The following is a 14092-nucleotide window of genomic DNA, read 5'->3' on the forward strand; positions in this document are numbered from 1 at the left end:
AGGTTACGGGGATAGGGCCTGAATAACATGCTCTGTCAGAGTTGGTGCAGACTCAATGGCCTTCTTTTATACTATAGAGATTCTAATTTTAGGGATAAAATGTTTCAAGAAATGTTGGACATTTATAAGACCATAAGACATAGGAGCAGAAGCAGGCCATTTAGCCCATCAAATCTGCTCTGCCATCCAATGAGAACATGACTGATCTGAAATGATAAACCTCAATTCTACCTTCCCGCCTTATTCCAATAACCCTGGATTCCTTTACTGATTAAAAATCTGTCTATCTCAGCCTTGAACATACCTAATGACCCAGCCTTCACAGTCCTCTATGGTAAAGAATTTGTCCATCTTTCCTTCAATCTTCTCCAACCTGGAGGCTTAACACTAATGATACTAAATGTATTACAAAGTTATAAAGCCTCAATTCTAAATGTCATTTTTAGAGGGATTTTAGAGGTAGCAATCTTTTCCAATTTTGTTCCATGTGCACGACAATAATGGTTAAAGCTCATTTTCTTGGCTGCAATTAATAAGGTAGAGGCTAAACATTAGCTACTCACTGTTATGATCTCTTCATGTACGGTAGCACATAGAAAGTTATCAATTTATAATCTGTCTACCATCATGGTATTACAAATATCTGAAAACAATATCCTTTTCATGTCAATAGAGCAGCAACATCACTATGTTTACTTCGATCTTCAGAATTACAAAAATAAAGTTTTATCATGGATCTTCACAGAAATATAATTTTGCTTTAGGAAGACAGTGCAGTTTAAGCACAACCATAAATTTTCACACTTACAGACAAAAAAAGCACAGACAAAAATTAGTCTACATTTTTACAGGATTTGGTTTATTCTTTCCTGGGATGGAAGCATCCCTAGCATTTGTTGCCCATTAATAACTTCCCATGTGAAGGTGGTAGTGGGCTGCCTTTTTAAATAACTGATACATAACCACGGATTTCAAAATACTCTGGAGATATGGATAAATTTACCAGTCAATTTCCAAGCCATTATGAGGTAGAATGGTTAAATGGAAATAATCGCTAGTTTATCAAATGATTTGATTTTCAACCAGAAACATTAATGTTGCTTCTCTCTCCACAAATACTGCCTGTCCTGTTCATTTATATTATTTTCTATCTTTTATTCAAAATGGTTTGATTTATTGAATACATTTTTGAAATATCAGATTAAAAAAAGATGAAATGTCAGACACTGGGAAAGCCTTCAACATTTTTTCTAGAATATAACTTTCTTAAACTCCTGTCATTTCAAATTTTACAGTTGCAATGTTTCATGAAATTGTATTGGACAATTCCCCATTCCTTCCTTCATCCTCCAATTGTCATTAATCAATTTCCAATTGTCATTATAGATTTAACTTCCATTAATACACTATGGGAACTTCAATAAAATTTGTGAAATGGAATTATAAGCATAAAATCTATTACTACCAACTAAGAATTCTACAAAAGGGATTTAACTTGGAATGACAATGACATTCAAACTCCACTGCACAATTAAATGATAGCAGATGGTAAGTCCGTAAATGATTAATCATAATCTTGTTGTCCTGGGGAGGTGCTAAGTGGAGGCCAGGATACTTTTTCATGTGAAAGAGGGAAAAAAAATAGTGGAATCAGTCTTTCTATCTCCTCCCTCTCCCCCAAATTCTTGCATCGTCCTTGGCAGCACTATACAGTAACATTGTCAGAAGTAGGAACAGGTGTCAGATCCATCTTTTTGGCATAGATATTGAATACCTGCAGTATAAAGAGATTCCAGAAAAGAAAATATCTTTATCCATTGGTCATCCCCTTCCCGTCAGACGTCTCAGAGAAAACGATGATAATTCAAGCTGAAGTTCACAAAATACATTTACAGCAAAATACCATTTAAACATACCTGCATGAGTTTTGTGTCATGTCCTGTATAAACCACTATTCCATGAACCCACTGGGTGTTTCTTAATTGAGCACCTCGCAAAAGAATTTGATCTTGGCCCAAAGGAAAAGTGCTACAAAAAAGATTAATTAAATTGCAAATCTCAGCTGCGAACAATATGGAAATGTAAATAATCAAGCAACAGAAATAGAATAATTGTTAACTTCCTTTATTGAAAGTTACAGGGACACAACATTGTCTGAAGTATTTCTGTTATGGATTAAGTTAAAATTCCAGCCATATTCATTCTGAAAAAAAGGTCCACATCATTTTACATTAAAAAAAGTGGAATCTTCAAAAACATCTGTTGATTTATTTATATATACAGAAAGTATAACAAAATGGAAGTGTTGTTGCCTGTGGCAAATCTATTAATACATGGAAACCAAACTTATTTTTTGCAGTAATTCTGCAACATCTGAATTTTAAAAATGACTACAATACTACTGAATTTCAAGTTAATCACTTATTAAAATTAATTACATGTTAGCAAATTTCAGAAATATGTAAAAACAATAGAATACTGATAATGGGATATTAACACAGAGCAAGGGAGAAAAGCAATGCAAAGAGAAAGAAGTGGAGGGGGAAATGCCAGATTCTCCTGAAAACCTTTTTTGATCATTATGTTGCGTGTCCAACAAGTGACAGAACATTGCTGGATTTAATTCTATCTAACGGAGAACATTTCAGTGGTACAACATTTGGGAAACAGTAATCATAGTGCCATTAGATTTAGAATACTTACGGAAAGGAACACAGAATAATCAATTGTGAAAATGTTCAATTGAAGGAGGGCTAATTTCAAAGAGTCAAGTGGGATCTGGCCTGGGAGGGTTGGAATTGAAAATTAGCAAATTTATCAGTAAATGCACAATTAGGTACCTCCAAAGATTAATTGACTCAAGCACAAAGCAAACGTGAAGGGGAATGAAGAAAAGGCATTCAAATCTAGAACTCTCTTCATGATTGAAAATATAAAGGCTCAAACAAACCAAAAGAAGATGGTTCATGTTAATGTCATGATTATAATATAGCACAATATTGAGCAGTACATGGAGTTTCCAGAGGAGAACTGAAAAAGGTAGTAAGTGGGACAGCCCACTGCTGTAACTGTGGGAATTAAGATTCAATTAATGAATAAATCTGGAACAAAATGTTAGTTTCATGATTATTAATAAGATAATTGTAAAAACTCATTTGGTTCACTAATGTCCTTTGAAGGAGGAAATCTACTTTATACCCAGTCTGGTCCATATGTGATTCCAACCTCAGAGCAATGTAGTTGACTCTAACTGTCCTCTGAAATAGCCTCACAAACCACTCAGTTGATAGCAGCTCACTATCACGGCGAAAGGACAATTTTGGATAGGCAGTAAATGTTGGCTTGGTCAACAATACCAAAATCCCAAGAAATTAAAAGGTCAGCTGAAGCAATGTTGGGCCTGATTAGGGATCAAAAGGAAAATCCTGCGCAGGCAGAGGGCATAGTTGAAGTAATATGTACTTTTCATCTGTCTTCACAAAAAAAATGCAACCAATGCCACAATAAAGGAGCTATAGCATAAAAACAAATGGAGTCAGAAGCGTTCAAGGTAGAAAAGCCATTTGGTCCAAATAGGATTCATTCCAGATTGTTGAGGATGCAAGTGGGAGAACAGCAAAGGCTTTGGCCACAACATGTTAATCCTCAGTAAATTATGGATGTGGTGTCAGAGGACATAATGATTGCAAACGTTACACCCCTGAACAAAAAAGGGAAGCAGGATACATCCAGTAACTGCAAGTTTATCATCCAAGCATCAGAGGTGGGCAAACTTGTGGAGATTATATCCTGGGTCAAAATTAATGATCACTTTGACGGGCTAATTCCTAACCGACTAATGTGACTGTGTTCTTCAATTAAACAATGGAGAGTGTTGATGGGGGCAGTGCAGTTAATGTACAGAGACTTTCAAAAACCATTTGATAAGGTGCCACAATAAATTTATTAGCAGATTGAAAACTATGAGAGTAAAGAGTCAGTGGCTGCATGGCTCAAAATCAGCGAAGTGGCAGAAAAAAGTATTAGTGAATGGTTGTTTTTTAAACTGGAAAGCAAATAAACAAAGACATAACTTCCAACCATACAGCATCTTTGACAATCTTAGGACCTCCCAATGCACTTTATAGCAAAGAAAATACAATTGCGTAACATTTCAAAGAAAATGTGGCAGCTGAATTGAACAAAGCAAGGCTCAGCCAACATCTGCTTAAGTGACGTTGACTGAGAAATAAATTTTGGCCAGGACCTTGAGGAGATGCCCCTTGCTCTTCTACAAATAGCGCATGTACCCAAGAGAGTAGACAGGGCCATGCTTTAAATTCTAATCTGAAAGACAGCACTTCCGATAGTGTTGTACTGCACTTAAGTATCAGCCTGGATTACATGCTCAAATCTCTCAAGTGTGACTTGAATCCATTGCTCTGACTTGGAAGTAAGAGCATTAAAACTGAGCCATAGTTGACACTCAAATGAACAATGGCACACTTAGGGTCAGTAAGTAGATCAATGCTCTTTTCATTACCTGGATTAAGATATGGCAATAGACAGGGTATAATTTCAAAGTTTGCAATTAGCATAATATTTTATTAAGTAAACAATAAGGACACAGGCAAACTGGTGATGTATGGGTGGGATGCATTTTGGAAGGGAGAAAGAGATGAGTCAATATAAACGGAATGGTGCAAATTTAAAGGGTGCAGGAAGAGAGATTTGGTGGTTCACATACATTAATATTTTATGGTGGTAGGACATGTTGATGAGGCTGTTAAAAAATATGGGATCCAGCACTTTATAGAACAGACATAGATTACAAAAACAAGCAAATTATGATAATCCTTAGTGGCTAGGCCTCAGATTTGAGGAAGGAAGTCAAGGCCTTGGAGATGTTGGAGCGGACATTAGCTAGAACGGTACCAGGAATGAGAGAAATCAGTTACATGAAGAGAATAGAGAAGCTGCGATTGTTCTCCTTGGAGCAGAGAAAGTTAAATTTATTCTTAAAAGAAGTGCTCAAAATTAGACAGTAATTAAGCAGAAAGTACTTCCACTGACAAGAAGGTAGGTAAGCACAGTAAGAAGTCTTACAACACCAGGTTAAAGTCCAACAGGTTTATTTGGTAGCAAATACCATAAGCTTTCGGAGCACAGCTCCTTCGTCAGATGGAGTGGAAAGAAGGTAGGTAATCAGAGGACACAGATTTAAGCTAATTTGCAAAACCAAAGAGATGACGAGGAGATTATGTTTCTATTTATGAAGCTAGTTATGATCTGGAATGTACTTCCTGAAAGGATGGTCAAACTGAGAGGTCACATGACACCAGGATATAATCCAGCAGGTTTATCTGAAATCAGAAGCTTTCGGAGCACTACTCCTTCGTCAGGTGAAGTGGATGGTGAAAGCAGATCCAATTGTAACTCACAAAAAGGAATTGGATATGTACTTAAAAAGGGAAAACAAATGCACTGCTTTGAGAGATAAAACTGGAGACCTGTGACCAGCGGTGTGCCTCAGGGATCAGTGCTGGGCCCACTGTTATTTGTCATTTATATTAATGATTTGGATGAGAATATAGGAGGCATGGTTAGTAAGTTTGCAGATGACACTAAGATTGGTGGCATAGTGGACAGTGAAGAAAGTTATCTCCAATTGCAACGGGATCTTGATCAATTGGGCCAGTGGGCTGATGAATGGCAGATGGAGTTTAATTTAGACAAATGCGAGATAATGCATTTTGGTAGATTGAACCAGGGCAGGACTTACTCAGTTAATGGTAGGGCGTTGGGGAGAGTCATAGAACAAAGGGGTACATGTTCATAGCTCCTTGAAAGTGGAGTCACAGGTGGACAGAGTGGTGAAGAAGGCATTCGGCATGCTTGGTTTCATCGGCCAGAACATTGAATACAGGAGTTGGGACGTCTTGTTAAAGTTGTACAAGACATTGGTAAGGCCACACTTGGAATAGAGTGCGCAATTCTGGTCACCCCATTATAGAAAGGATATTATTGAGCTAGAAAGAGTGCAGAAAAGATTTACTGGGATGCTACCGGGACTTGATGGATTGAGTTATAAGGAGAGGTTGAATAGACTCGGACTTTTTTCTCTGGAGCGTAGGAGGCTGAGGGGTGACCTTATAGAGGTCTATAAAATAATGAGGGGCATAGACAAGGTAGATAGTCAATATCTTTTCCCAAAGGTAGGGGAAACTAAAACTAGAGGGCATAGGTTTAAGGTGAGAGGGGAGAGATACAAAAGTGTCCAGTGGGGCATTTTTTTCACACAGAGGGTGGTGAGTGTCTGGAACAAGCTGCCAGAGGTAGTAGTAGAGGCGGGTACAATTTTATCTTTTAAAAAGCATTTAGATAATTACATGGGTACGATGGGTATAGAGGGATATGGGCCAAATGCGGGCAATTGGGATTAGCTTTGGGGTTTTAAAAAAAAAGGGCAGCATGGACAAGTTGGGCCGAAGGGCCTGTTTCCATGCTGTAAACCTCTATGACTCTATAAGAGGGGAATGGGACTAATTAGATAGCTCTTTCAACGTGCCAGCACAAGCAAAGGGCCTGGATGGCTTTCTGCTGTAGTTTATGATTCTATGAACAGGCATAGAAATACATTCTGTGATAGGCTGATGTGCATCTATCACAGCTTTAACTGATGCCTCTCTTCAGATACTAGTTCATCTCATTTGTCCTGGTGTTCCCTTAGTTAAGAGGCATTTTGTTTGCAGCGTAATTGTAAAATAATCGTCACAGGTTCTGACAAACCAGAAGCAACAGTTACAAGTTTACACAAGGACAAATGCGAGGTGATGCATTTTGGAAGGTCTAATGCAGGAGGGAAGTATACAATAAATAACAAAACCCTTAGAAACATTAACATACAGAGGGATCTAAGCCCTACAGGTCCACAGTTCACTGAAAGTGGCTACACAGAATCCCTACAGTGCAGAAGGAGGCCATTCAGCCCATTGAGCCTGCAACGACAACAATCCTACCCAGGCTCTAGCCCCATAACCCCACGCATTTACCCTGCTAATCCCTCTAAAACTAAAGGGCAATTTAGCATAGCCAATCAACCTTACAATTTCGGATGTGGGAAGAAACCGGAACACCGGGAGGAAACCCACGCAGACATGGGGGGAATGTGTAGACTCCACACAGTCAGTCACCCAGGTCTGGAATTGAACCCGGGTCCCTGGCACTGTGTGGCAGCAGTGCTAACCACTGTGCCACCGCAAAAACATAAGTGGATAAGGTGGTCAAGAAGGTATGTAGCATGCTTGCCTTCATTGGTCAGGGCATAGAGTATAAAAATTGGCAAGTCATGTTGCTGTTTGGAACTTTAGTTAGGCCACATTTGGAATATTGCACACAGTTCTGGTCGCCACACTACCAGAAAGATGTGGAGGCTTTGGAAAGGGCCTCTTTCCAGGATGTTGTCTGGTTTGGAGGGTATTAGCTATGAGGAGAGATTGAACAAACTTGATTTGTTTTCACTTAAACTTTGGAGGCTAAGGGGCAACCTGATAGAAGTTTAATTATGGGAGACATAGATAGAACGGATAGTTGGAGTCTTTTTCCCAGGGTAGAAATGTCAATTACTAGGGGACATAAGTTGAACGTAAAAGGGAAAAAGTTTAAAGGAGATATGAAAGGCAAGATACAGGAATATGGACTGCGTGGAGGCAAAAAGATCTATAGTTTAGAAAGGTGTCATGTATCAGTGCAGACTTAGTGGGCCCAAGGGCCTGTTCCTGTGCTGTACTGTTCTTTGTAATCCTGATTAAATCAATCAACCCCGACTCTGCAACAAATGATGAGTTAAGTGGCTCCACACAGGAATTTTAAATACATTCTTTAAGTGTGCAGAAATGACCTAGGGGAATAGAATTTTCTGAAATTATTTTATGGTGGCACTCCAAATAAATCAGTCGCAATGACATTATGTCAGTAGATGGCAGTTCCTGTCAGCTGACAAAAATAGACCAAAATTAGGTTTGCGATTTGAGGCAGGTAATGTGTCCCACGGCAGTGTTTGTATCCCGAAGGCCAGATGGAGCCAGTGTAAAACTCCCGGCCCATATGCACCAGAGGATGCTTGAGATGAAATGTAAATGCATATTGTAACTGTAACCTGCAATGACAAGTACAGTGAGGTACTTCTTGTTCTGTAATGAAAGAAACTGACCTGTATTGCACTTTATGTAATGTCAAATTTGAACTTTTATGTGATATACTGCTAGGAATTTTATGAATGTAGCATGTTTTTGAAAAAAAACCTATCTGTACCAGCATTCAGAGGGAGGCTTCAGATCAAACAGAACACGACTGAGGTCAAATTGAAGAGGTTGGGACTGTTCTCCTTGGAGAGAAGGCAGCTAAGAAGAAATTTGATAGAGATGCTGAAAATCATGAGGGGGTTGGACAGAGTAGATGAGGAGAAACTGTTTCCTCTCGCAAAAAGGATTGAGAATAAGAATGCACAGAGTTAAAGTGATTTGCAAAAGAAGCAAATGTGGTGAGAGAATTTTTTTTCACACAGCAAGTGGTTCGGGTCTGGAATGCACTACCTGCAAGTGTGGTGGAAGCAGGTTCAAATGAGGTATTCAAGAGGGCATTAGATGAGTACTTGAATAGAAACAATGTTCAGGAGCATGGGGAAAAGAAAGGGGAATGGCACAAAGCCATAATGCTTATTTGAAGAGCCAGTGCAGACATGTTGGGCTGAATGGCCTCCTCCTGCACTGTAACAATTCTGTGATTGCAATGGAGCTAGTCAACAGGGAATCAAAGGAGCTACCACTCTACTGGCTGAATAGGTTACAGGGGCTCCTTCAGCTACTGAGATTCTGGATTTGGAACACAGACCATCTACAAATACACTTTGGCAGTTCAACATTAGCATTTTCTGTAATCATAAAAGTTCGTCAAAGATCCTGCACAATCTCCAGCAATGCTTTAGGTATAGGAATGAAGCCAAGTGTAAGATAAACAAAAGGGGCAACTTTATTCACCAAGAAAGGGAGGTGAAGTGCAAGTGACAAAAGACAAATTAGCAGAATGAGCAGTAAAGTTAAGCCCAAAAAACGTTACGCTAATTGGGAAAGCACATAATGTCCCACTGTAAGAGAGGAACAATGCTAAATTGAATACTAATTAATTCAGAATTCCAGGGATGCTGCAGATATTATAGTCTTGGTTGCTTGGAAATGAGACTTCAGAAAGATCCCCCCCCTCAAAAATTTAATATCGATATAAGCGACATTAATTCTTTCTGTAGGTACTGATTTTAAATGCAGACCAGTAATTAAATTTGTACATATTTTTGCAAGAAAATGTTTGCCATAATTTCTAATGCATCTTCTCCTTCAACCTACTTTACCTCTTTCCATCAAATCGAATGTTGCCAACAAAATCATATAAGTGCCGGTTTGGACTCTCGCACTCGAGTTTGCCAGATAAATTCATTAGACTATCAATATCTTTCATCTCTGCTGTCTGGGGTAGACCCTTAAAGGAGGAAAAAAAATCACAACTTTAAGTTAAAATCTTATCATTTACTATTACCTTTCAATGTGAGGGGTTAAATTTAACATGGGTTCAGTGAGGTTAGGGAGATGAGATTTGTCCAAGTAGTGTCTAAAAATAAAATTATGGTATTACGAGGCTTACATTCCCTCAGAGCATAGCTATGAAAAATGTAGGTCGAATTCAGTCTACTTTAGTGTAACGAAAGGCAAAATATTATATTCCTGTATCCTATTATACTCTGAACTTAAGGATGGAATTTTCCAGCCAACTCACCGGCAGGATCTTCCGGTCCTGTCAACAGTGAACCTCCACCACAGGTTTCACGGCGGCAGGGGTTGCATAGAACAGGAAACACTGTTGACAGCAGCGGGATCAGAAAATCCTGCCACTGGCCAATGGCGGGTCCCTCCGCTGCCTTAAAACGCGCTGCGGAAAATTCTGCCCAATGACTTTATGTACAACTGATTGCTCTTATGCTGATTCTTCATTTAAGAGAGAAACATGGATAGATTTATGGTGCAGGAGGACATTATTTAACGCATCTTATTAATTAGCAGAATTGCCAATCAGCCTGCCAAAAAGAGGTGTCCAGTCAAATGACACTTTCTAGCTCTTGGTCGGTAGCTCGGCAGATTATGGCACCGCAAGCACATCCATGTGTGGTGAGTGTTTGTGCCTCTCCCACTCTTTTGGGTTGAGTTCCAAACCCCGAGCACCCTCTGGGTAAAAATATTACTCAACTCCCCTCTAATCCTTCTAATTGCTTGAAATTGATACCCCCTGATTATTGACACCTCTGCTAAGGGAAATAGGTCCTGACCATTCACTCTATCAAGGCCCCTTAGCACTTTCATAGAATCCCTATAGTGTAGAAGCAGGCTATTTGGCTCATCGAGTCTGCACAACTCTCCAAACGAGCATCTCACCCAGACCCTATCCCCGTATCCCCATGTATTTACCCTGCTAATCCCACTAACCCACACATCTTGTGACACTAAGGGGCAATTTAGCATGGCCAATCCAACTAACCTGCAAATTTTTGGTGTGACGCTACTGTGACTTTAAGAAATGTATTTTCAGCATGTTCTCTGCAGCTATAAGCAGGCCTGTTTTTTTTTAAATTTTGGCACAGAGCTTTTATTGTTGGGAAAGCCATATAATGGGCCTTTTGTTTATTTTTAATCTTGGCCTAATGTAGTGTCTTGGAATTTTATGACCCTTTATGACTGTTTATGTTTTTAAAAATGTTTTAAATGCAAACCAATTCAGATGAAACTCTTACCTGTCGGATCTTAAGATTTGTTTCTCCATCTAAATTAGAAGTTTCAATGTAGCACATTGCCTGTGGTTCGCTGATATGAAACAGAATGACAAGTTTATCAAATTTTAAACAGTTAATATATGATTACTTGGAAAATGTGCAAAGCAGTTATTCACTGACGGAATTAAACCCCAACAGAACAATAACGGTTTACCATTTCCTAGTATCATTACAGCATTTTTCACTTAAAAATGCATCTTTAGATTTGTGCCAAACTCATGGCTAACCATTACAAAATTGTTTGTAAGCATTAGAGTAAACCTTTAATGCAGTTTGTATTATAGGTTTGATAAATGAAATATTAATGAATGTATAAATTGAATTTGATTGAGCACTGGTTCACTTATTGAAATATTAAAATAGAACATTTTAATCATCATAATTTTAAAGATTAAGATTCAACTGTTTCCCAACATATTACATTAGCACTCAAATGTTAGACTATGCAGTCTAATAGCCAAATATTTATTCATTTAGATACACAGTTATATATATTTGAATAATTACCTTCGATATCTAAATAAGGATATCAAATTTTTGAAGATTTTAAATCTCATTTTGAAATTCATATATGCACAAGATGAGTAATGGTTATACAAAAGTTGGCTGAACAGACCAAAGATGATTTTAATAATTTTGCTCTGCAGATAACAAAACACCAAGTGTTTTGCACCAATTCCTGAAAACACATCTTGCAGTTTCTACTCCCATTAACATTTAAGGTGGAGGAAACACTTTCTCATTGTTTAATTCAGACAATGATAACAGGCCAATTACTATTGAAGGAAAAGTTCCATGATTGTTCAGAAAGATGTGTCTGGGGAACTTGTACATTCTGCAATAAGGGGAATAGCTCATGCATGTTATATGTGCAAGAAAAGATTTTGTGTACCTGTTAACCAAGAGGGAGTGGGACAGGGGAAGCATCATCCAAAAGGCAAAATAGTATATGTAAAACAATTAGAAATGTATTTCATAAGAGCACATCAATTAACGCAGCAGTGAAGCTACACAACAGTTAACAGATACAGGTTAGAAAAAATAGGAACTGTGCAGCAAGCTTCCTGATTAGTAAGTTACACCATAAAGTGTAGTTGCGGTATTGTAGTAGTTAAATTTGCCACAGCAACATGCAGTTTGTCACGTAAGGCACAATGTGAGAAGTTATAAAATTCAGGAACATGCAAAAGAGAACATTCAGAAAAGTACAGTGGGTCCTCCAGCGAGCTTGTAAAACTCACCAAGAAAAGAATTATTATACAGGGTACCTCCTGATACAGCTCAACTCTTAGTGAAATTACATTTTTAGAAAAGCACCTTTTTCTCTGAACAGCTCTAAAGTATTTATTTTGCTCTGAAGGATAAGCATAAGCAGCTGGACTTTCTGCACGTCTTTATGGTATCACAATTAATTAATCCATTATCTTCTCTAATGAATAGGTTTTTGGATATTTACTGTAATTGAATATATACAACTTTGGTTTTACAAAAGTAAGCTACTTTTGAATACAAGACAAAAGTGATAATTCATTATTACTCATCTCAGAAGAAAGTATTTATGCACAATATATGGAAATAATCAATAAAATTGAAGTTGGAAAATACATTCACATTGCATTTTGTTCTTCTAATAAATCTCAGTCAGTGAAGGGGAATAGATTATTTTGACTACTTAATTCAATAAAATTACCAGGGGAGGGTAATGGTGGTTATGGCAACTCCAATGTGTTGCACTAGAAAATTATACAACTGATTCGATAGGACAAGTTCTTAACCTCAACTGTGCTGAGTTTGTTTGGAGAGCCGAACAAACATGCCAGGTACTTTCCAGAAGTACGAAGCATAGGAAGAATAAGCAGCTTGCCTTTATAACTTTAGAATTTTGTAGGCAGCAGCTCTGGAGGAAGTCTAAGGGCAAACCTTCAAAATCCCATCTCAATCAGTAAAGAAGCTACATTGCATTGGAGAGGGGGCGCATGTTGACATTTTGAACGACCTGCCTTCCCTGCACCATCACCCCCCTCCCACCCCACCAAACAAAGTAATTTCAGTCAGTAATCAAAATTTATGCAGGAATCTGGTGCACAATGTGAACTGAAGTACATTTGAAGAAGAATTACGAATAGCCACTTTAGGGCTGCTTTTGAGGACCCACTGCTGCTTTAAAATGCTATAGTATTTTATTCCCTAAATCAAATCTGACCTTGATGACAGAATGACGAGGTCAGCTGGGAGATGTTCCCCATTGGTCACCTTCACAATCTCCCCCACTGCCACCTATATTAATCCCAGCAGATAGAGGGTTAGGACATACATACACACACATACAAAATTAATGGGGAGGGATAGGGTAATGATGGAAAACGTGATGGGAAAAAGGCAAAAAGCAAATTGATTGGTTATACAGAAAATAAAAAACAATCAAAATTTCTTTGCTATATAATTTTTCAAAATCCATTTTATTCATGTCAGATGCAATCCTACGACTCCAAGGATTACCAAAAGGATCTGTGCGCAATGAGTATTTATAATAGGAAAATTATTTCTCCATAACTACATTTTACAGAAAATACAGCATTTTTATAAATTCCACCAGTTTCCTTTTGCAAAACACAAAAAATGGACATAAAACAGCAATTTGAGCAATCTTAAAGGCTTAAACCAGCTGCAATTTCAAATTATCAAAAGTTTGTGTGTCTTGTGGCACCATATAAAGTACTGTTTTTTTAAGAATTGCCAGCACTCAATATTTGGCACATGAAAAATTGTTGAGATTAATTCAAAAAAAGTTAATAATAATTTACAACTCATTGATAAATTGGATCATTGACACGATTCTGGTTTTCACTCAAACAGCAACACATTGGCAACAAAATTCATCTTTCAACTATGATTTTAAGGCAAAACAGCAATTGAGAGGGAGTGTTGTGCATTTCATAAGGTAATAAGCTAAAGTACTGCTAAAATAAAGAGGTACACTACTTTAACTTCAAATACACCTTTGAATGAAAATCAGGACTTTTGAATTTTCATTTACCAAAATAATCTAGGTCTTGGGTGACTTGAACAGAAAATGGATTTTGCAAAACAAAACATCTAAAAAGGTTTCAAAGAAATAGTCTCCAAGAAAATGGTTCTGCAAAAAAAATGGACACTAAGTTGCATTTTGTGAAAAATCATTTTGTTTTATTTTAAATGCTAGTGCTTAAATCGGTTTAACTTTCGATACTCGAGCTG

The 14092-nt window shown here is 37.8% G+C and overlaps 1 protein-coding gene across 7 annotated transcripts in view; it reads right to left on the bottom strand.

Moving 5' to 3' along the window:
• The window catches only part of atp8a1 (ATPase phospholipid transporting 8A1), a 369658-nt gene that overhangs the window by 232896 nt on the left and 122670 nt on the right, over window positions 1-14092 (bottom strand). For 5 of the 7 annotated variants that reach the window (XM_078216784.1, XM_078216762.1, XM_078216803.1 and 2 more), the window contains 4 exons: window positions 13059-13132; window positions 10817-10886; window positions 9386-9513; window positions 1917-2028 (listed from right to left, as the gene is read on the bottom strand). In XM_078216784.1, coding sequence (XP_078072910.1) covers window positions 1917-2028; window positions 9386-9513; window positions 10817-10886; window positions 13059-13132 — 384 coding nt within the window. The remainder of the gene's footprint in view (window positions 1-1916; window positions 2029-9385; window positions 9514-10816; window positions 10887-13058; window positions 13133-14092) is intronic. The other 2 variants (XM_078216795.1, XM_078216773.1) reach the window with 1 other exon arrangement.

Source organism: Mustelus asterias, chromosome 1 (genome assembly GCF_964213995.1).
Source record: "Mustelus asterias chromosome 1, sMusAst1.hap1.1, whole genome shotgun sequence".
Classification (NCBI taxonomy): Eukaryota; Metazoa; Chordata; class Chondrichthyes; order Carcharhiniformes; family Triakidae; genus Mustelus; species Mustelus asterias.